Consider the following 22,073-nt stretch of genomic DNA (forward strand, 5'->3'; position numbering starts at 1 on the left):
CGAATCTAGTATACACTTCTCATCTACGTGTATCGAGTATAAAATAAGTTAATTTTCTTAAAAGAGAAAGAGTTTTCCTATCTGTGCTGACGTACCTGTTCTGGATGATTGTTTTATATTTTGAGGATGGTATATAACGTATTTGATTTAAGATCGGAAATATATCGATAGTTCAATTTGCTGTAGCTATTATAAATAATATAATATATATACATATATACATATATATATATTTATGTATTTATATATGTGTGTATTTTGCATATGTATAAGACAAATAAAGATGATATAATCAAACAACGCCGAACAGATGATAATTATTTATTAATTTTAGTACATCGAACTAAGTAATAATGGATTTTCCAAAAGAAGTCGTGGAAAAGTACATTTCTATTTGACCAATTTAGACCTACAAAATTTTTACTTACATTCGAGCTCCAGAAAAAAACTGCTGGGGCTTATTGCAACATCGGTAGGAAAAGTACATTAGTGTGCCCGTCTAAAGCGAAGATGAGTATAGTGAAAGACCATTGTTAGACAGGTGGTAAGGACTACACAGCTCTCTTAAAAACCGTTATTAAATTTTAATGAGAGAGTATAAATGCTTTTTTCTCTTTGGTATGCTGCGGTAATGGTGCTTTCTCTCTCAAATTCCGTGAGAGATGGACAGTTAGAAGGATTGTTGTAGATTGCTGTTGCTATTGTTGTTCTTTTACTTGGCCACTGCTGCTGGTGCCCATTTCTTGGTTGTTGTTGTGCTGCTGCTGCCTCTACAAGAACTGATTTCGTGTTAGCTTATCATGGATAAATCAGTCAACCAACTGGTAATGGTAGGACAAGACGTACGCGTATTAGAGAAATATAAAGGAGGTTTTAAGAAATGTTGCGATAAAGTTGTATAAGAATTTAAATGAGAAAAAAGGTAATTAAATTGTGAATAATATAAATAATTTTTCTGAATAAAAAGTTCTGAGAGTGATAAAATACATAAATTATTGCAAATTTTAAAGTTATTTAACGTTTGTCATAAAACAAGGTATCTCGTTTACAAAAAATAAACACAATTTTATGAAAAAAGTTACATTTTTTCACACGTATATAAGATAGTTGCACAGGAAACCTATTCTAAAGGACTCAATATTTTACAATAACTTTTTACATATATGAAAATAACTGCAGATAAGTATGAGTGCCATTTTTTAGGGCTTTCGCTAACACATTGCTTTTGCAGCTTCAGAGCAACGCCATCACCAGTACCATTCTTTTTGGTACTTCTTGGCGTGTCCTTACATTCCAAAGCTTTTTCTGTTACGTGTTAATAGTGCTTTTACCACAGGCAAGAACCACAATATTATATAGAAAAGCAAGTATGATAGCAACGCCTGGTGTTCTGACAATCCCACACCTGTTGGAAGTGCCCAAAAATGTTGTCTATAAATAATGTTTTACCTGGTTTGCTGAGTATATACTAATTTTTCGTTTTAATACCCGTGCAGAGAGTATATTTATATCAATCTTAATGTTATTAGGTTTAGAAAAAATTTGACATGGTTTTAATAACGACCCTACTCGTGATCTAGTTACGTGTCTACGTGTCGATCTAGCCATGTCTGTCGGTCTATCCGTCCGTACAAAAGTCAACTAAAACTATAACTTGTTTTAATTTTTATTATTTATCTTTCCAAATTGTATCGGTATGCCCGTTACTCGTAGAGTGAAAATATGTCAGAAAAATTATTAAATTTCTCGTTCGCTTTTCCCCCAGCTGATAGTCTATCTATCTCTTCTTTTATTTTATTGTTTGTTTAGCTTAAAAACGCCCACTCTTACAGTTATGAACAATTCATGTTTTTTTTTTTTCATTTAATGATTTGATTTTTATGATTTATATAATAGGACAAAAAATTGTTGAAACGGGTATCTGACAGTCGATGAACTCGACTGTTTCATTAACTCTTGTTTCTGTTTAGATATGATAAACTTGTAATATATTTTTAATTATAGAATTTTCTTGGTTCCCTTAGATAAGCATCAACCAAGGACATGCAAAAACATGAACCTGTAATTTACGTTGCGGGCTTAATACATTAACCTAAATTATCCACGTGTCTTTAAAAAGATGAAACAGAAAAAAAATAACGGAACAATTTTAGTCGTCGTGATGGTTTTATCCTGGAGTCAAGTAGTAGACTTAAAAAGTAGTAACACACATACTCAGGATTCAGTGTCCGTTTCTCTGCCTGGCGACATAATACTTGGTGGGCTATTTCCGGTCCATGAAAAAGGTGAAGGTGCTCCTTGCGGACCAAAAGTATATAATAGGGGAGTTCAACGCCTGGAAGCAATGCTTTATGCTATAGATCGTGTAAACAATGATCCCAACATACTTCCGGGAATTACGATAGGAGTCCATATACTTGACACCTGTTCAAGAGACACATATGCCCTTAATCAGTCGCTTCAATTTGTCAGAGCATCCCTAAACAATTTAGACACATCAGTATATGAGTGTGCAGATGGGTCAAGCCCGCAACTAAAAAAAAATGCTTCGTCAGGCCCAGTTTTTGGAGTTATTGGCGGTTCCTACAGTTCAGTGTCCTTGCAAGTGGCCAATTTGCTGCGCTTGTTTCATATTCCTCAAGTATCACCGGCCTCAACCGCTAAAACGCTTTCGGACAAAACACGCTTTGATCTGTTTGCTAGAACAGTACCACCAGACACTTTCCAATCCGTAGCCCTCGTGGACATACTAAAAAACTTTAACTGGTCATACGTATCAACGATACATTCGGAAGGATCTTATGGTGAGTCTTAATCAGTCTTCTGCAAGCCGGTAACCTTTCGGTAATTATTTATCATAATTAAATTAAAAATCAAGAGAGAATGCTATAGTTCCCAAAACATTAGATATCCGTTGCTCAGCTAGTAAAAGTGCGAAGGAGAAATTTTAACATTTTCTTGAATACCGTTAGAAATTTGGAACGAAAGTTTAAAACAAAAAAACATATTCAACATTTTTTAACAGTTGAATTGTATAAGTTTCGTAGGCGTAGGAATTTTTTTTTTTAATATATATGTAGAAATTTACAAGAAAAATATATACAAAATATAAAATAATTTTTTAAAAGTTTGGGCGTGGAATTTTCGGTTTACATCAGGAAACAAACTTGCGCTTCGTCTATGTCACTGGACGCATGCTCAATCTTAACTCTGTAGCTTTTGTAGTTCCTGAGATCGAGGCGTTTATACAGATAGACGGACGGACGGATCAAATCGGCTATTTATCAACTCGGCCCTCTACTTCTTTCAATATTTTTAAAGAATTTCGTCTACGCTTTTACTCTACGAGTAATGGGAATAAGAACTAGTGTATCCGAACAAGATTTATATTTTTAACTAATGTTCTGACATTTGATTGGGCAACTATATTATATAGTATTATATTTACATTCAAACCGAATTTATATATTTATGATTACAAATAGCGAATTCTGATTTTTATACCCGTTTTATACACGTTAACATGACCATATAAAGTATATATATATTGTTAATCAAAAAGTCTAAAGCTGCCACGTCTACACTTCTGAAAAATGTTTTGAAACATCGGTATACCACTTTGCCCACTTCCCTCCTAACACCTACAAAACGCCCAAAACAACCACTTCCACGCTTTTGAACAAGTTTTATTATTTTTTTTTCCCAATCATATAATTTTGCGTTCACATTTCCACTTGCTGAGTAACGGGTTTTTGATAGTCGAGGAACTCGACTATAGCATTCTTTCTCCCACAATATATATACCCTCTCCAATGGAGGGTATTGCCTTTGTATAGCCGTGCAAAATTTAATGCAGTTTTTACGATTTTAACATATGATATTAATTGAACCAATAAATAGGTGAATATGGAATAGAAGCATTACACAAGGAAGCTACCGAACGAAATGTATGCATAGCGGTAGCCGAGAAAGTACCCAGTGCCGCAGACGACAAAGTTTTTGATTCCATTATAAGCAAGCTTCAAAAGAAGCCTAACGCTCGCGGCGTTGTACTTTTTACAAGAGCTGAAGATGCGCGTCGAATTCTACAAGCAGCTAAACGAGCTAACTTATCGCAACCATTTCATTGGATAGCAAGTGATGGTTGGGGGAAACAACAAAAACTACTCGAAGGCTTAGAAGACATTGCTGAGGGTGCAATAACTGTAGAACTGCAGTCAGAGATAATCGCAGATTTTGATCGCTACATGATGCAACTGACCCCAGAGACAAATCAAAGGAATCCTTGGTTTGCTGAATACTGGGAAGATACTTTCAACTGTGTTCTGACATCCCTTCCGGTAAAACCTGATGCTTCAAACTCGATTAATTCTACTGACAATAAAATCGGCGTCAAGGCAAAAACAGAATGCGACGATAGTTTTCGGTTATCTGAAAAAGTTGGGTAAGTTCCGATCAACAAGCTGCTTATTTTTAAAGCATTATTACTTATATATCAAAAGGGTATTCTATATCAGGATGAATAAACATGAATGCCACGATCTGAACTATAAGATCAGGATTCAATATTCAGCATCTATTATTTTTCTGAGGAGCGAATGCGTCATTGCTTGGCATGAATAATAAATTCATGGGATTTTCATCTTCATCTGCAAAGCGAACGCTCTCTGTGCACTTTTTAAGGAGTATTGGTATTTCTAATTAAAAACAAGATATAATGCTATAGTCGACTACGCCGACTTTTAGATCGCGAAATTTCATTATTTTTCTGGGATATCGATAGATATTGGGGAATAAAATAAGAAAAAATTATTCCAATTGTTCACATGTGTGGTCGTGACCGTTTTAGACGTTTTGAATGTATAAGCTGTAAGACTAATAATAACATGAAAACAAATTTTAAAAGGGTGGGCGTGACAGTTTTTGGACGTCAAAACATTTTTCAATAGTGTGGGCTTAACAGGTTTGGGATCAAGAATATATATACTTTATATGGTCGGAAACCATTCTTTCTTCCTGTATGTCCGGAATTTACTTGGTTTATAAGATTTAATGTTAAATACAAGTCTTTCTGTGTATTCGCTATGGAAATAAGTGATGATGAAAAGGAATGAGAAGAGAGAGAGAGCGCGTGTATGAGAGTTTCTGTATGAAAGCGCTGTGGGAAAGGAGAGCGAAAATCCCTGCTGAGCGTGGCGCAATGGGTGGTGAGGAGGAAGAAGAAACAGGAAGATGAAAGAAAGTTCGAATTTGCCTCCAAGAAGAAGAGAAGTGACTATTGCGACTCGCTGCGTGACAGTGAAATAAATCATAAAATATGAACGATGCTAACGAAAATCCATCCTCGACATCAGAAGTGGGATCACCACACCTACATGACAATTCGGAACAAAGTTTACGCGCGATAGTCGAAAGGCAAAATAAAGTGATAGCTGAATTATTAAAAGCGTCGGTGACTGGCGCACGTGCTGTTTCCGCGACTCTACCGACATTCAACCCCGAAGCAGCTGACGCCGGCGCAGCTGCATGGTGCAAAACGGCTAATATGATTCTGTGTGAACATCCTCAAGAAGGCGCATCTTTGGTGATAATGCTCAGCAAATCACTTCTCGGCAGTGCACCGCAGTGGCTTTCGCAAATTTGTTTTCCTGGAATGAGCTGGCTGCAGTTCAAGGAATTGTTCCTGGAACGCTATGAAGGCAACGAGACAACGGCTGCAGTGTTGCTGAACATGCTGAATGGACGCCCAAATCAACTTGAATGCCTTTCGGTGTACTCCAGCCGTTTGGTTACAACTTTACTGACCAAGTGGAAGGAAATGACACACGAAGAGATTGCGGTATCATTCGCCCTGGCACATACATCGCATATCGACCCCAGACTTCAGCATTTGGTTTTCCAAACGAACGTAAAGACACGAGCGGAGCTACAACAACAACTCAGAGCCCACTCGTTCGTCAGAAATGCCGAATTCGCTGGAATCGAGCAAGGTCCCGAAAAGAAGAGGCACAAAATGCAAACACCGATTAGGTGCCATAGTTGTGGTAAACTCGGACACAAGGCAATGGAGTGCCGAAAGAGAAGCGCAGAAGAAAGGAACGAGAGAAACAAGACGAGACCAGGCGATAGACGCCATAATCTTATTGTTTTGAGAGGCATAGGCGACAATGTTGTCAAGAGTAATTTGCAAATTCTGTCCACTGTAAAAAAAAAAATTTCTGAATTTAATATTGAATTGTTATTTCACGTAGTTAATAATAAATGCCTTAAATACGATATGATGATTGGGCAAGATATTTTTCAGATTGGTTTTGGAGTAATGTTAGAAAGTAACAGGTTCGATATTTACAAAACACAAACGGTATTATCGATAAATGACGATAGCATGTTAAAGAATTCGACTCAATTGCTAGTGATAAATCAAAACTTAATGCTATATTGGCCAAATATTCAAATAGGCTTTGTATTGACTATCGTGAGTTGAAGGCAAATACAGTGTCAGATAAGTATCCCTTGCCGTTAATATCAGACCAGATTGATCGCTTATGTGGCGGAAAATATTTTTCCAGTTTGGATATTTTTATCAGGTGCCAATTCACCCTGATTCTGTTGAGAGAACAGCTTTTGTGACCCCTGAAGGTCAATATAAGTTTTTGGCAATGCCGTTCGGATTAAAGAATGCGTCATCTGTTTTTCAGCGTGCCATAGTCTGGGCCCTGGGGAATTTAGTTAATGCCTATGCGGTGGTCTATATGGATGATGTGTTGATTGTCTCAGATTCTGAAGAGGAAGCGTTCGAAAGATTGGAGAAAGTGCTAAGCGTGTTATCAATGTCAGGGTTTTCTTTCAAGCCTTACCCTCTAAGAATATAGGCGTCCCAAGTGCTAGCCAAACGGAAGTATTCTTTGTGAACATATGTACAAGGGAACAATTGTTGTTGCATTTACTTTGCAATGCATACTTTTCGGCATAGGTTGTATTTACATCTAATGCGTTTTAAACAATGTTTATACATATGTTTAGAACGTAAATAAAGTGAATAATAATTTTTAGCTCATTGTGCGACAGATAATTTTTAAGGGCGTTATAATATTTGTCATTCATTCTTACATTCACATGCTTACATACATACATTACAAGAAAGGACTCAGTATTGCATCGCGGGGGAATTCTTGGCCCGTTCACAACGGGTTGATTCTCTTGGCTCTTTTGACCACAATTGTCGTGACAGCAGCAAAACTGTTAGTCGCTTGCCATGCCTCCTTTTCTTGCAGAGGCTCTTTTTCTCTTTTTTTTTTTTTTGGCTCATATTATCATATTAAAATGTAAAAGAAAAAAGCTGGGCGCGCCAGCTAACTATATTTAGCTGTTTCTAGTTTACAATAATAATACAGTACATAACAAACACATATAACAAATAGGTTTTATGATAAGTGTCAGCTTCTGCTGACCCTTGTCAAAGGAGATCGGGTACTGAGATCCCTCGGTTGCCTTCTATTGAGCCTCCTTGGTGGGCGAGATCTGTTTAAAGCGCTGGCCAGCCGATTTCTGTGGCGCTCCAGCCTGTCATGGTATCTGCTCGAGTGCTTGTTTATTTCGTCAAATACCGTTGCGAGTTTCAGGTCTCTGTGCAGGGTGGTGTTTCGAACAAACCACTCGCAGCCGGTGATGAGTCTTGCTACCTTATTTTGAATAGCCTGGATCCTTTTGATGTGGCTGTCGCAGGCTAAGCCCCATATTTGGCACCCATACTTCCAGTTTGGTGCTAGGATCTGTTTGTAAATTGTCAGCTTGTTGGATAGCGACAATTTACTGCGCGAAGAAAGTAGCCAGTAGTGCTTCGCCACCTTAGCACGTAGGCGCGTTCTGATGTCGGTCACATGCTTGGAAAATGTGAGTCTGCGATCCAGAAGCACTCCAAGGTACTTTGCTGCGTTCGGCTGTGGTACGGGGACTTCCTCGATGTAGACGGGCGGTGGCGTTCTCCGCTTTAAAGTGAAGCAGACGTTGTTGGATTTACTGCTATTGATGCCAATATTCCATCGTCTTGCCCATTCCGAGAACCGGTATGCAAAGTCCTGGATACCATCGGCTGCGTCGTGCTCGCAATGGGGACCTGTAGGTGACGCACACGTCATCGGCAAATGTGACCAACATTGACTTCCCGTAAAGGCTTACATCCGGCTGCGGCATGTCATGGCTATACAGGCAGTAGAGCAGGGGGCCGAGGACACTATCCTGTGGAACACCAGCTTAAACTCAATAAAAATACTTTTAAATATGATATATATCGTATAAGTGATATTTTAAGGATCTATCAAAGGTATGCAGAGAACTGACCACTCCCGACATGCTTTCTTATTGTTTCAATTAAATAAAAATTGATTTAGACGAAACAGAAAAGAATATGTCTCATTACAGATACGAACAGGAGTCAAAGACACAATTTGTTGTGGATGCCGTCTACGCATTTGCCTATGCACTTCATAATTTGCATAATGATCGATGCAACACACAAAGCGACCAAACGACAGATACAAGGAAGCACCTAAAAAGCGAAACTGTGTGGTATCGAAAAATTTCGACTGATACTAAGTCCCAAGCGTGTCCTGACATGGCTAATTATGACGGAAAGGACTTTTACAACAATTACCTTTTAAACGTATCATTCATAGGTTGAGTAGTTGATTTTGTCTAAATTACTTAATAATATACATAATAATAATCTTTATAATCCCATCTATGGTTCCTCCTGAATAGATCTTGCTGGCAGCGAAGTTAAATTTGATCGACAGGGCGATGGTTTGGCCAGATACGACATTTTGAATTATCAACGGCTAGAAAACTCTTCAGGATATCAGTATAAGGTACCATAAATCACACACATGCAAATTGTATGCAAAAATGATAAAAATATGATTAAAATGAGATTCCAAATATATAAATTTCTTTATTTGTTTATTACACGGACTCAACACAGACAACATTCTTATGTACACATTTAATTTATATTTTTTAAAAAACGACATAGACATAAACGACACATTAGAATATGTGTACTATTTTGTACAAATATTGTAAAAGAGTGTTCAAAATCGTATTTATTTTAAAAATTTGCTAAAACAAAAATATATATTTAAACGTGAGAACTGTAGTGCGTTTAACGATAGTCAAATTAATTTTCAGGTTATTGGAAAATGGTTTAATGGTTTGCAACTAAACTCAGAAACAGTTGTGTGGAACAAGGAAACCGAACAACCTACTTCGGCCTGTTCACTCCCATGTGAGGTCGGAATGATCAAGAAACAACAGGTAATTAGCATTTGAGTCAATTTAATTATGTAATTTTCACAAAGAATTGTATTGTTGTAGGGGGATACTTGTTGCTGGATATGCGACAGCTGTGAATCTTTTGAATACGTATATGATGAGTTTACGTGTAAGGACTGCGGTCCTGGACTTTGGCCCTATGTTGACAAGCTTTCCTGCTATGCTTTAGACATCCAGTATATGAAATGGAACTCGTTGTTTGCGCTTATTCCGATGGCCATTGCAATTTTTGGTATTGCAGTGACCAGTATTGTAATAGTTTTATTTGCAAAAAATCATGACACTCCATTGGTAAGAGCTTCGGGACGAGAGCTAAGCTATACTCTTCTCTTTGGTATACTGGTTTGCTATTGTAATACTTTTGCACTGATAGCTAAGCCAACAATTGGCTCATGTGTTCTACAAAGGTTTGGCATTGGAGTTGGGTTTTCCATTATATACAGTGCCTTGCTAACAAAAACAAATCGAATTTCACGAATCTTTCACTCTGCTTCTAAGTCAGCACAGCGCCTTAAGTATATTAGTCCACAATCACAAGTGGTGATAACTACCTCTCTGATCGGTAAAATATTAACTTTTATTAAATGGCCTTATTTAATATTAAATCCTTTCAGCAATACAGGTGCTAATCACAATGATTTGGATGGTAGTTGAACCACCAGGAACTCGATTCTATTACCCAGACCGAAGAGAGGTGATTCTTAAGTGCAAAATACAAGACATGTCCTTTCTCTTTTCTCAGCTTTATAATATGATTCTCATAACCGTTTGCACTATTTATGCAATTAAAACGAGAAAAATACCTGAAAACTTTAATGAGTCAAAGTTTATTGGATTTACCATGTATACCACATGTATAATCTGGCTTGCGTTTGTGCCCATATATTTTGGAACAGGAAATTCCTATGAGGTATGTATTTGTTAAATTAATGTTGTGACTTTATTAACATTAATACAATTGCAAAATACAATTGTACAAATGAATTACCAAACCACATTTTTATTTAATCTAGGATACTTCGGCAACCCGACGCATATATTCACTTGCAATAATTATATTCTGCGCTGACGCGCAGATTAGCATGGCTCAGTTTTTTTTTTATGTTCTGTGCTTTGTCATTGCACGAAAAATTATTACTAATTTTGTTGTTTTTTGTTCACTGATATACCCGCTCTCTTTGAAGATAAACAAGAGAGAATGCTATAGTCCAGTTCCCCGACCATCAGATATTGTGAATGAACGGGAAATTTCATAATTTTTTTGGGATATCTATAGATATTGGGGAATAAAAAAAAATTTTTAATTTATTCCAAGGTGTGGGCGTGACCTGTTCGGCGGCCTGAGGGCGTTAGAGTGGGCGTGGCAAAAAGTTTTTTTTGCAAATCGATAAAAATTATGTAAATTTTTTTGGTACGATAATTATGAGTGAAAAATATCCAACAATTTTTCAAAAATGTGGACGTAGCAGTATCGGTTTTAGGGCATTACAGGTGTGCGTGGCAATTTTTTTGCAAATCGATAGAAATTTACAAGAATAATAAAAATATGAAAAAATATCAACACATCATTGAAAAGTGCGGGCGTGGCAGCATGGCTCACATCACTATATCACATCAAAGAAAACACATTAAGATAAACAGAACCACCAGGCTACGATTTCTTATCTAAAAATATACGATCAATTGATTTTTATCATATTTAAAATTACGTGAAAAAACTGGTGTATACCGAAAAAAAAGCCCAACGATCAAGGCAAGGCAATTTGTTTCAGTGTTTTTTTCCGTTTTGTTCCAACGAAGAATATATGTATCTTCTTCACAAGGTTGCAAGCTTCTGACTGAAATCAATACTCTCTGCAAGGGTAAATAAATGGTAAAAATAGATTTAGATGTTTTAAAAATACTTACAACGACTTTTATTCCTTCATTTATTGATTTACTTTAAGGTATATTTTGCATATACATTTTGGTTTAAGTAAGACTTTCTTAATCGGTGCCAAATCAACATAAATGGAATCGTTTTGTAACTGAGCTGCTGGCTTCAAGCTAATTGTACTGTAAAAATAACTATAACAAAATATTTGCATTTTTTAGGTGCAAACTACTACATTGTGTATTTCAATAAGTCTAAGTGCATCAGTGGCTCTTGTATGTCTTTATTCACCTAAAGTATACATCCTCGTCTTTCACCCGGACAAGAATGTTCGCAAGCTGACTATGAACAGTACTGTCTACAGGCGATCGGCTGCGGCGGTAGCTCAGGGTGCGCCAACCAGCTCTGGATATAGTCGCACACATGCACCAGGCACTTCTGCCCCAACAGGAGTTGCGGTTGGAACAAATGCGTCTTCAAGTACCCTTCCGACACAAAATAGCCCCCACCTTGATGAAGCTTCAGCCCAAACAAATGTTGTTCACAAGAGCAATGGAGAATTTCTACCTGAAGTTGGCGAACGCTTTGAGCCAATCTGTCATAGAGTAAATAAGTAAGATTAATCGTAGACAGTATAGGTTAACACATGGCGAATCTGACTCCTGAACCAAGGACTTAGAGAAATACATAGGTCCTCAACATGATTGGACACGAGTAACATTAAACATTCAGTTACGTATTTTTATTTTATTGTAAAATATGTTATACGAATCCTACCCTCAGTGTGTGTATTCTTTAATTGAATTCGGTATCTGTTGATCATACTTATTAAAATTTTTAAAGGTTGCACAGTGATCGAATTCACGAAAATACATCCGAGTGCCTCAACTATCTGGTACCCGTTATGGAAATTAAAACCAACAACTCACTTTCTCAATAGACACTAACGTTATTTACAAGCCAAAACAGTATTTCAAATCATAGCTACCATATGATTTATAATAGAATTATGGAATTTTTTGGTAGGAGCACAGTTTTTGAAAGAAAGAGTAGACTGAAAAAAATATATGATGGTCATTGAAAGTAAACTTGATCTGGGGTCATATTTACGTAGTTAGAGTCTAAATCGTTAATGCTAACTATCATGCTATCATCATAACAGACAACAGTTTATAAATCGTATTCAGCTAAATCTATGTAACAGGAAGTTTTGTTACTTCATAAATTGCAACCTGTCTTCGAATAATTTGGCAAGTCAAATATATTATCTATATACCAGACCATTTTTATGTCGTCCAAATAAATAAATACAACTTCAATTTACTTCATCGAAAAACCATATTTTTTTCAAAGCAGAATTGTTTAAAGTCGTCCCAAAATATAAATATGGATTTGTGTCATTTTGCAACGCAACAAAAGAGACTCTTGCCAAAATATGAGGTATATTTAAGCTGAGTGATGACTTCTTTTTTCCTTTTGTCCTTTTTGACGCAAACTAGAAGGGTTAACGCAGAACGCAGACGGGTTCTGTAAAGGGTATCTGGTGGTTGTGCACTCGACTTAAGCGTCTTTAGTTCTTCCATTTTTAATAAAACCATGTCATTCACATTCCTATATCCTATCCAAAAAAAAAAGTATATAAGAATCAAATATATTATTACCATAAATAAATCTAATAGAAATTACGTAATATCGCTTACAAGTCACAACATATCTGCAAAATGGTAAAATACTTATGTGTGAACTACGTATCATAACCTTCTAACATTATTTTACAAATACGTATATGTTTAAAATTTGTTAGTTTGAAACTTTAAAATTGTACTTTAGCAGAAGTTTACTACACACTAAAACAGCTTTATAGCCGTAGAATACACTTTTGAATAAAATTATTGACAGATTACTGAAATAGTGGGCACTTAGAGTACTTCGTAAATATGGAGCTAGTCTAAATAAATGAATGAATGGACTTAATTTGTATTTACATACATAGTTAGAATCAACGTGTATTCCCATCTTTTATCAATAAATAGGTTAAGTTTAATTTTAATAATTATTTTCGGGTAAAACTTTGCCCTGGTCCGGTAAACATTTAATTATGTAATTGCAAATAAAAGTTAAACACCAAAAAAGAAGATAAGGTAATGCTCCAACGTTCCCGATCTTATAGATGCTCCAAACAGAATAACATAGAAACATACATACATACATAAAAGAATCGATAAACTTCGAATTACAAATTCAACGAGAGGCGATTGTGTTTTGTATTGAGGGTTGACTTTTGAAGGATAAGATTCTTTAGGCATTCCCCAAAACTCGTTTTACTCTACGACTAATGGAAATACTTATGTTATTCCATGAATATTTGTTTAAATATGTAAACATATAAACTTGCTTATCATTTTTTTCCATGTATAGAGAAATAGTAACATTCTTTAATGAGTTTAATTTAAAAGAATTATGTTTGCTCAATGGCCAACACTATAACAATGCTACCCATGAACCAAATTATTCTACATTTATTTAATGTTAAAGTTCTAAATTAAAAATCATAATATATTAATTATACATGTAAATCATATTAACATTTTATAGTCGTAGATAACCCGGAAAGTATCAATGCCAGTCATATACATATACATACATAGAGTAATTAATATAAAGTTCCTTTAACCTACTTGTATTAGAGTTTAATTCTTTTTTTACCAAAGTTGTCTAGATATGTCATTTTTAAAACATTGAAGTCCAAATACGTGAAGATACAACAAATTTAACAATAAAAAGCGATAAGGTGTATGAAATTGCAAGTTATGTATTTAGCACAGTTAATCATTATAAAAGTACACTATGAAATCTTAAACAGTATCTAAGTACAAATAAAGCGAATTAACTCTATAAACATTTCATGGATGCAAAACATAAATGATAAGGATAAGTAAACAATAAAAAGCCAAAGCAACGAAAAATTTTAATTTTGGCAATATTTTTTAGTTTTTTTTTTTCTAGTGGATTCTATATATATTGCTAATTTGTGTTGGTTTTATAAAGTTTCTAAGTACATTATGTAAGAGGTTTAAATAAAAAAACTGGCATGTCTCTGTTTTCTAACAGCAACCCCTTGATCAGCGAAATCAATCAAACAGGTCTACATATATGTATATATAAGCAGTATACGAAATAAACTTGCTTACCTTGGAAATACACGTGTACACTTTTTTTGCACAAAGTGTCGATTTAAAAGAATCTAAGCTTTGAGTTCTTTCAACTAAATTTAAAAGAATTAAGAAAGCTAGCTTTAAAAAGCCAAAACAATAAGGCCGTTTAACAATTATTTATATAATAAAAACAATAAAGAATGCTATAGTCGAGTTCCCCGACTATCAGATACCCATTACACTCAGCTAGTGGAAGGGAATGCGAACGCGAAATTTCATTATTTTTCTGGGAGAAAAAATTTAAAAATTGTTTAAAAGTATGTGTGTGTGACCGTTTAGGGTGCTTTGTAGGTGAAAGGAAGGCCACAGTGTTTTTGGTATACCGATAGAAACTGGCAAGACAAACGAAGAAAAATCGAAACATTTTTCAAAAGTCGGTGTGGCAGTTTTTGGCGGTTTTAGGGCGTTAGTGTGGGCGCTGCAAAAACTTGTTTGGCAAATCGATAGAAATTTACAAGACTAATAAGAATAGAACAAATTTGGCAACATGGGTCAACAAACTTTCTCTGCGTCTCTAGAATTTGTATGCTGAATCTCAACCTTCTAGCTTTCATAGTTCGACGGACAGACGGACATGGCTAGATTGACTCGACTATTAATATTGATCAAGAATATATTTACATATATATTGATCAATATATGGTCGGAAACGCTTCCTGCCATTACATACGTTTCAACGAATATACCCTCCTTTTACTCTACGAGCAACGGGTACAAAATAGAGTAAACCTAGTAAGAACATATGATTATTATATGATTATCTATTATGTTTAATTGAATTATCCTCTGTTTTTTTGGCAGCTGTATGATATAATTTCCCGATTTCAATAATTATTTAATGTACATCATATTAGAACGGTAGAACCACGAAACTTATATTTATTTTCTAAAATTTTACGATGTAATCGTTAGATTTTTATTCTGTTTAGAATTATGTAAAAAAACGGTGTATGCCGATAAAACGAAACCCAAATTAATTTGTTAATTTTTTTCCTTTTTGTTCCCACGAAGAATTTATATTCTTCACTTCCGACTGAAATCAATATACACTAAAATTGGCGAGAATTGATTATGATGTTTTTAAAATACTTAAAACTGCATTTTTCCATAACCTATTTATTTACTATAAGTTATGTCTTGTAAATACATATTAAATTAAGTTAGACTATCCTATTCGGCGCCAAATCAACTGTATTGTTTTGCTGTAGGCAGGCACTTCTGCCCCAAATGCGTCTTCAAGTGCCTTTCCGGCACAAAACAGACCCACCTTGATGAAGCTTCAGCCCAAACAAATTTTCACAAGAGCAATGGAGAATCCGAGGAAAAATCTGCCCATAAAGAAAGGACTTCGAGAAATGTATAGGCCAGCAAAGTTAGAATTTGGCTATTTCAATTTATATATAACAAATAAGGAGGTAGCTTCAACAAGACGTAGAACATAATAAGAACATATGATTAAAAACAACAAATCTATGATTTCTTATTACGTTTAATTGAATTACCGACTGTTCCTATGAGAGCTATATGATAATTGCCCAATCATTATTCGGTGTATATGAAATTAGAACGCTCTATGATCAATAACTAGTTTAGTTAATAATTCTCCGAGTTTTCCCCTGCCAGCTATAAATACACCGATTAGAAAATATAAGCTTTAAAATAGAGATACTTGTTTGACTTTCTGACCGACATGGATATATTGATTCGGAAGCTGATTCGACTGATCATAAATATATATACAAATGTGGGCCAATATTTCGCATAACTGTAAAACTATATAAACTGTATTGGGTCTGAACTGCTTTCTTTTTCCTGTTTACATACCCCTTTCCATTACGTGCAACGTAATCGGTATAACTATAAAGTTAATTCCCAGCGCAAGACCCTATTTAATATACTGAGATTTAAGAAATGTAACTTTTTTTAAACTTATATAATGCGTGTTATTTACAGTAAAATAATTTTATACAATATAATGATTACATTCTGCAAATACATTAAATAGTTTGAGTTAATGTATATTTATTTATAGAAAACTACTTTAATATGCTAAAAGTGTAATGTTTCCAGAATTATTTAATAGGTTTGTGCCTATACAGATATGCTCCAAAACATAAAGAAATAATGCATTTTAGACATGAAAATATTTGATTTCGGTGTCATTTTAAAATTTGCTGTATTGAACTTAAAACTATCTTCAAAAGTTAGTTATGCACAACGCCTGAGGAATGTTGAATGCTTCGTTCAAATTCTTCTAAACTGAGTGCTTGGTTCACATTTAAAAGTGGCAGTTTTCCAGCAGAGGCTCTTGCAAGAAGCTCAGGGGAAAACCATTGCGCCAATTGATTGGTTGGAGATGAAATCCTCTCATCTCTCTGGTAGCTAGGAGATGTGAGGCTATTAGTTTTGATCACATTACCGGAATCGGAGCTGTCAGAAAAACCTTAAATAAAGACAACTAATTAGATGATTTATAAAGCTAATTTTATTTGTAATATTCCACCTGGGACTGGCGGGGACATTTCTGTATTTGATTGCCGGTGCATTTCTCCATAAATCACCCTTTGCCTAGGCTGCTGTCGTGTGTGATGATGTTGTTGCTGATGTTGCAGATAAAGTTGATGCCATCCAACAGGAGATGCAATGTTTTGGTGAACATTATCAGTATTCAGATTTGATTCCACAGATTGATCTGCTTTAAATCGAAGTTGCTGATGCTGTAGATGAGGTTGATGAGTGGGTTGCATTTCAATTTTATGGGCAGTAAGAGGAAGTGCAGAATTGCAATGCGGCATTGAATTAAGACCTCCTTTCAGAATAGGTCGGCCTAAAATAAGAAGTAAAAATAAGAGCATTAATGTCCATTTGTACCTTTATCCGTGTAATTCTTTTAATCCATCAATACAGAAGTCGAAGATCTCAAGTTTATTATATCGCGCTGTTAACAAAGATATTGATTTCTAGAGAATAAAATAATGCTTTGCCACAAAGAGAACTACATTACAACAAAGAAAATGTCCACTTCAAAAAATTCCCCTAATTAATCGTAATTTCTATTACTCATCATTCTAATGTCTTTGGCACAACCAATTTATAGCCGTTGCGCATCTTGTTATTCTAATGTCTTTGCTTTTACTCTACGGGTAACGGTTATAAAAAGCATCCAGTTTTCCCATTTCAGGAAAATTGTCCTCTTTTAAGAACTGAATTTTGAACTTGCGTATTTGCACGCTTTTTATGGTAATTTAACCATTTCAATAGTTTCTCTTGAAATTCCTATACATATACATCAGGTTTATGAGAACAAGTAAATAAAACTTATACCAAAAAAACAAAGCTTCAACTAATAAATGTACCTTAATAATAGCTAACACTTTTTTGTGCATCTTACCAAATGTTTTTCCATGGACCATTTGCATATTGCCAGAAGTCCACTTTAACACTTGTTGATTGCGACTTTGTGACATGTTGGGAGACAATTGTTGATTGTTTTGGCCAATTGCAAAGTTTCCTCCGCCTAATATCATTCGGGGCTGTACAGCCATTGTTGCGGTCAGCTGTGGCTCAAGTACGCTCTCACGTGTACCAAGTTGCTTGGCATTTTGTTGGTGTACATGATATTGTGGGTTCTGACAATAAGTGCTTGGTGATTGAGTATCCTTATCGGCTGTCATTTTTCTTAAAACTGAAGTAGGAGTAAATGCCAAAGGAGTTGGAGAGTTACCGTGGGAAATTAGCTGATTAATCGTAGGGTTGGCAGTATTTTGCGAATGCAATTCTAGAATTATATTAAAGGATTTTTACAAATGATTTTAGTAATATATAAGGTACTTTAACTGAATCAAATATTATATTAATTGAATTTTAAAGAGTTACCATATAACCGAGAATTACTTACCTTGAGAGTAGTGCTGATGGACTGATTGAGGCTGAAATTGTTGGGTAAAAATATTGGGATCGCCTGTGACCACCGGACTTCTTTTAGAATGAGAATATTCACTCAAAACTGAGGCAATGACATCCTTTGTGGCTGCTGGGGTGCTGGGATTAGCTAACTCTTTTTCCAATAATTCATGTGAAACGTCTCCGCAATGAAGTCCTATTTATTATTAAAAATTTTTTGGTTTCATAATATTTATATAATAATTATAATTATTATTTTATAATTATATATATATATATATAATCGTCGTTATAATTTTAATTATATAATTTATATATATATATATAAGCATTAAAATAAGGACACGTAGTTTTTACCAGATATGCTTTACATAATTTCTCGTTCTGATGGTAAACGTGTATATGTAAACTATAATATTAATGCTTTATCAGCCAGAAACCTCATATTTTTTTACCATAAGGACCAGAAAAAGTGTATAGACACGGAACTTTGAAACATTTCTTACTTTGAATTAAATGTTGGATTTCCAAACGTTTTTGCAAAAATACATGACTACTAGTTGGCATGGTTGGCACGTTAACACTTAGCTCTGGTTGCTGCAAATGACCATCATTTTTTTTTTGATGTAATTTTGACTCAAGCTGTACATGATTTGCTATATTTGAGAGGTTTATGGTACGACAATCGTCGTTGCATGGATGCTGCTGCCTGGCTTGAGAGCCCAACTGTTGCAAAAGTTTCTTGAATGCCTCAGTGTCTCTAGCAATAGGTTTTTCCATTTGCACTGTCTGGCAGAATGACCCTGCTATTGGATTTATTAAATCTGTCCTCATATCCACTTTTGTCATTTGGGCTTCCAGATCCTTAACACTTGGAATACCTTAAGAACAAAGTGAACTTTAAGGTCTTTGATATATTAATAAAAATCATGACATACCACGTTTTTCTTGAGTATGCGATTCCCGAAACCCTGGAAACTCATTATTATTCGCAGCTTCTTTTTGTCGAAACCATCGGCTAAAACGGGATGTTCCTTTTGCCTCACTTTTTCCAGTTCCATCATTACTCTGCAAATGTACCATAAATAATGATTAGCTTATCTTTAAAATATAAATTCTAGGGTATTAATTATCTTTATACCTATCAGTCCGCAAAAGGAAGTGCAACACTTAGCGGTAATTACAGTTATTGTTATACCCGTTATTCGTAGAGTAAAAGGGTATACTAGACTCGTTGAAAAGTATGTAACAGTCAGAAGGAAGCGTTTCCGATTATATAAAGTATATATATTCTTGATCAGGATCAATAGCCTAGTCGATCTAGCCATGTCCGCCTGTCCGTATGATAGTCGGGGAACTCGACTAACGCACTTTTTTGGGATATTGATACTGGTGAAAAATTTACATAAAATTAAACGTTAGAGTGGGCGTGGCAACATGCTGCGTCTGTTTCTAGAGTCTGTAAGCTAGATCTCAACCTTCTAGCTTTTATAGTTCCTGAGATCTCGACGTTCATACGGACAGACGGACATAGCTAGATTGACTCGGCTATTGATCTATTGATTGATATTCTTGAGTATATACTTTATATAGTCGGAAACGCTTCTTTCTGACTGTTACATAATTTTCAACGAATCTTGTATATAGAGTAGAGTACCACGAGTAACGGGTACAAATATCATTTTTTACATTTTATTTGAATGCTATTAATGATCCGTCAAAAAAAGGTAACCCTGAAGTTGTCTCTTAACTTTATAAAACGCAGTTTTTTTTATATTTTTGTCTGCGCTTAAATGTTCATGTAAGGTCTGAATGGATTAGGTACTCATTCCTCATAAATCACGTTTTTGCAATATATTTACCAAAAGAGAATTATCCAAGGGATGCATGTTAAGAAAAGCATCAAAATTAAATTCACTTTCAGGATTCTGACTGGACTGGATCTGAATCGGTTTGTTTTTATTGGGATGGCCGAGATCCGTTGAGTTTTGAATAAAATTCACTATATTTTCGTCAGTGTGCTTAATTTCGTCACCTGGATTTACTTCGCGCAAATTTAAACTGTCATTGCTGTTTCTCATCGAAGCTTCATCGATGCTTGCTTGCGTAGCTAAATTTTTATGAAGTTGTTGAATTTGATCATTTTTATCTCCAACGGATCGCTCTTCGTTGTTTTCCAAGTCCTCAAACCCGTGTAGGTCAATAGTTTCAAGCTGTGATGTAGGTCCTGCACTGAACCATTCAGGTTCTTCGTGAATGAGATAGGAATTGGCACGCTTACTTCGGCTTTGAGTACTGAAAGGCTCCTTACCAGAAATGCGTCGATTATTAATTCCCTGACGATCAACAGACTTTTTGGAGTCATATTGAAAACGACGATCGGTGACTTCGGGAACACGTTCAACTAACCTTCCACTGAATGTGCGAGAACGATGTTGGCTTTGATTGTGCTGATTAAGACCGCTTGTACTTCCAGATCCATTTGGAGATGTTTCCTTTTCATTCTCAATGCTGGCTTCTACGGTCTTCTGGTTTTTGTAATCCCAATTATCACTTCTTGGCAACAGCCGACCGCTACCAATCCGCCTTTCTTGGCGGGATGTTGAAAATGTGGGTGAAGATGACATGCATTGGTCGTGATCCGGCTGAACAAAATTCAAACATGTCTCAGCAGTATCCAACTCGCTACCCTTACGACTAGGCGAACTGGGTGCCTTGCCCTTGCTTGCACAAGTATTTATCCCCTCGTTGCTTTCCTCGCTGTTGCTGCCTTTCGATATGACAAAACGCCTCTTTGCAAATGCCGGCATTAAATACGAAGATGATATGCTACGGTGATCGATGATATTCGACTTATAGGGCTGTCCATGAGAAGGCGCATCCTTATCTTTATCCTCCCCACTTATTAGAACAGAATCGGTAGGTACGAAGCGCTGGTAATAGTTGTTTGCCCGTTCTCGATTTCTCATAGCGCGACGTGAACTTAATGAGCTGCTATTGGAACAAATTAAGCTCGAGTTATCTGCTTCTGGAGAAAGTCGGTTCTTGTTTTGATTTGAATATGTGCTAGACACGTTTAACGCAGCTGTGTTCAGATTAATTTTCCAAAAACCTAGTGTCTGCAATTCAAGTCGAGTTGAACATTGCGGGCGCTGTCGACTTTTACCTTCATATCTTAGAGCTAACAGCTCTACTTTCGAGTACCTAATGTAAAATAGATTGTTAAAACAATATTAGTACACATACAAATTTTAAACACTACGCGAGAATAAGTATCGAAAAAGTTGACAAAATTTACCATTAGGCTGAATCCACATACCTGGCACTCAGTTTTGATGTATCCATTGCTGAGTATTATAATTCACAGTGTAACGGCCAACCTAACTTATTACGGAAAGTCGCAAAAGTTAAGATATCCAAAAAAAATAGTGCAAAACGATTAAGAACAGAAGACTCTCCTATATGAACGGAAGAAAACGTACAATGACTATACAAATAGTACACACCACTTATGCAAACACACACTTGGGAAAATGAATATATATATATGTATTTTAAGTCCATATATATGACTATGTTAAGTTTCCTGAGAAAATAATCCCAAGACGTTTACATACATATATACAAATATGTTAATGCTGACAATGTTTCGATTAGCTTTGCGAATATCACGTTAAATTGGAGTGGGATATAGACATTGAATATATTTTTTCTTATTGAAACTTAAGGAATTATAAATATTGTTATTGAAA

General features: G+C 35.5%; 2 protein-coding genes across 6 annotated transcripts; one reads left to right on the forward strand and one right to left on the reverse strand.

Annotated features, from left to right (window-relative positions):
- Nucleotides 1-696: 696 nt before the first annotated feature.
- On the forward strand, nucleotides 697-14,571 carry LOC27208170 (metabotropic glutamate receptor). Of its 2 annotated transcripts, XM_016183782.3 has the most exons (9): nucleotides 724-922; nucleotides 2,025-2,804; nucleotides 3,901-4,444; nucleotides 8,422-8,675; nucleotides 8,761-8,867; nucleotides 9,187-9,312; nucleotides 9,373-9,892; nucleotides 9,945-10,240; nucleotides 11,425-14,571. In XM_016183782.3, the coding sequence occupies exons 2-9, from the start codon at nucleotides 2,120-2,122 to the stop codon at nucleotides 11,818-11,820; spliced, it is 2,928 nt and encodes a 975-aa protein (XP_016037388.1). In that variant the 5' UTR covers nucleotides 724-922; nucleotides 2,025-2,119; the 3' UTR covers nucleotides 11,821-14,571. The 2 variants fall into 2 exon arrangements, 1 of the variants encoding a protein (XP_016037388.1); XR_005544463.2 differs by lacking the exons at nucleotides 9,187-9,312; nucleotides 9,373-9,892; nucleotides 9,945-10,240; nucleotides 11,425-14,571 and having other exon boundaries at nucleotides 697-922; nucleotides 8,405-8,675.
- Nucleotides 14,572-16,420: 1,849 nt separating this feature from the next.
- Nucleotides 16,421-22,067, reverse strand: LOC6724732 (eukaryotic translation initiation factor 4E transporter). 4 transcript variants are annotated; one of them, XM_039296180.2, is made up of 9 exons: nucleotides 21,939-22,067; nucleotides 21,641-21,779; nucleotides 20,184-21,525; nucleotides 19,260-19,389; nucleotides 18,828-19,202; nucleotides 18,317-18,517; nucleotides 17,810-18,196; nucleotides 16,922-17,245; nucleotides 16,421-16,861 (listed from the first exon to the last, which is right to left on the reverse strand). In XM_039296180.2, exons 2-9 carry the CDS (start codon nucleotides 21,664-21,666, stop codon nucleotides 16,623-16,625), a joined length of 3,024 nt encoding a protein of 1,007 aa, XP_039152114.1. In that variant the 5' UTR covers nucleotides 21,667-21,779; nucleotides 21,939-22,067; the 3' UTR covers nucleotides 16,421-16,622. The 4 variants fall into 4 exon arrangements, with proteins under 4 accessions (XP_039152114.1, XP_044779451.1, XP_016037389.1 ...); XM_044923516.1 differs by having other exon boundaries at nucleotides 21,847-22,039; XM_016180549.3 differs by having other exon boundaries at nucleotides 20,184-20,569; nucleotides 20,633-21,525; nucleotides 21,641-22,039.
- Nucleotides 22,068-22,073: the final 6 nt, after the last annotated feature.

Source organism: Drosophila simulans, chromosome 4, assembly GCF_016746395.2.
Source record: "Drosophila simulans strain w501 chromosome 4, Prin_Dsim_3.1, whole genome shotgun sequence".
NCBI lineage: Eukaryota > Metazoa > Arthropoda > Insecta > Diptera > Drosophilidae > Drosophila > Drosophila simulans.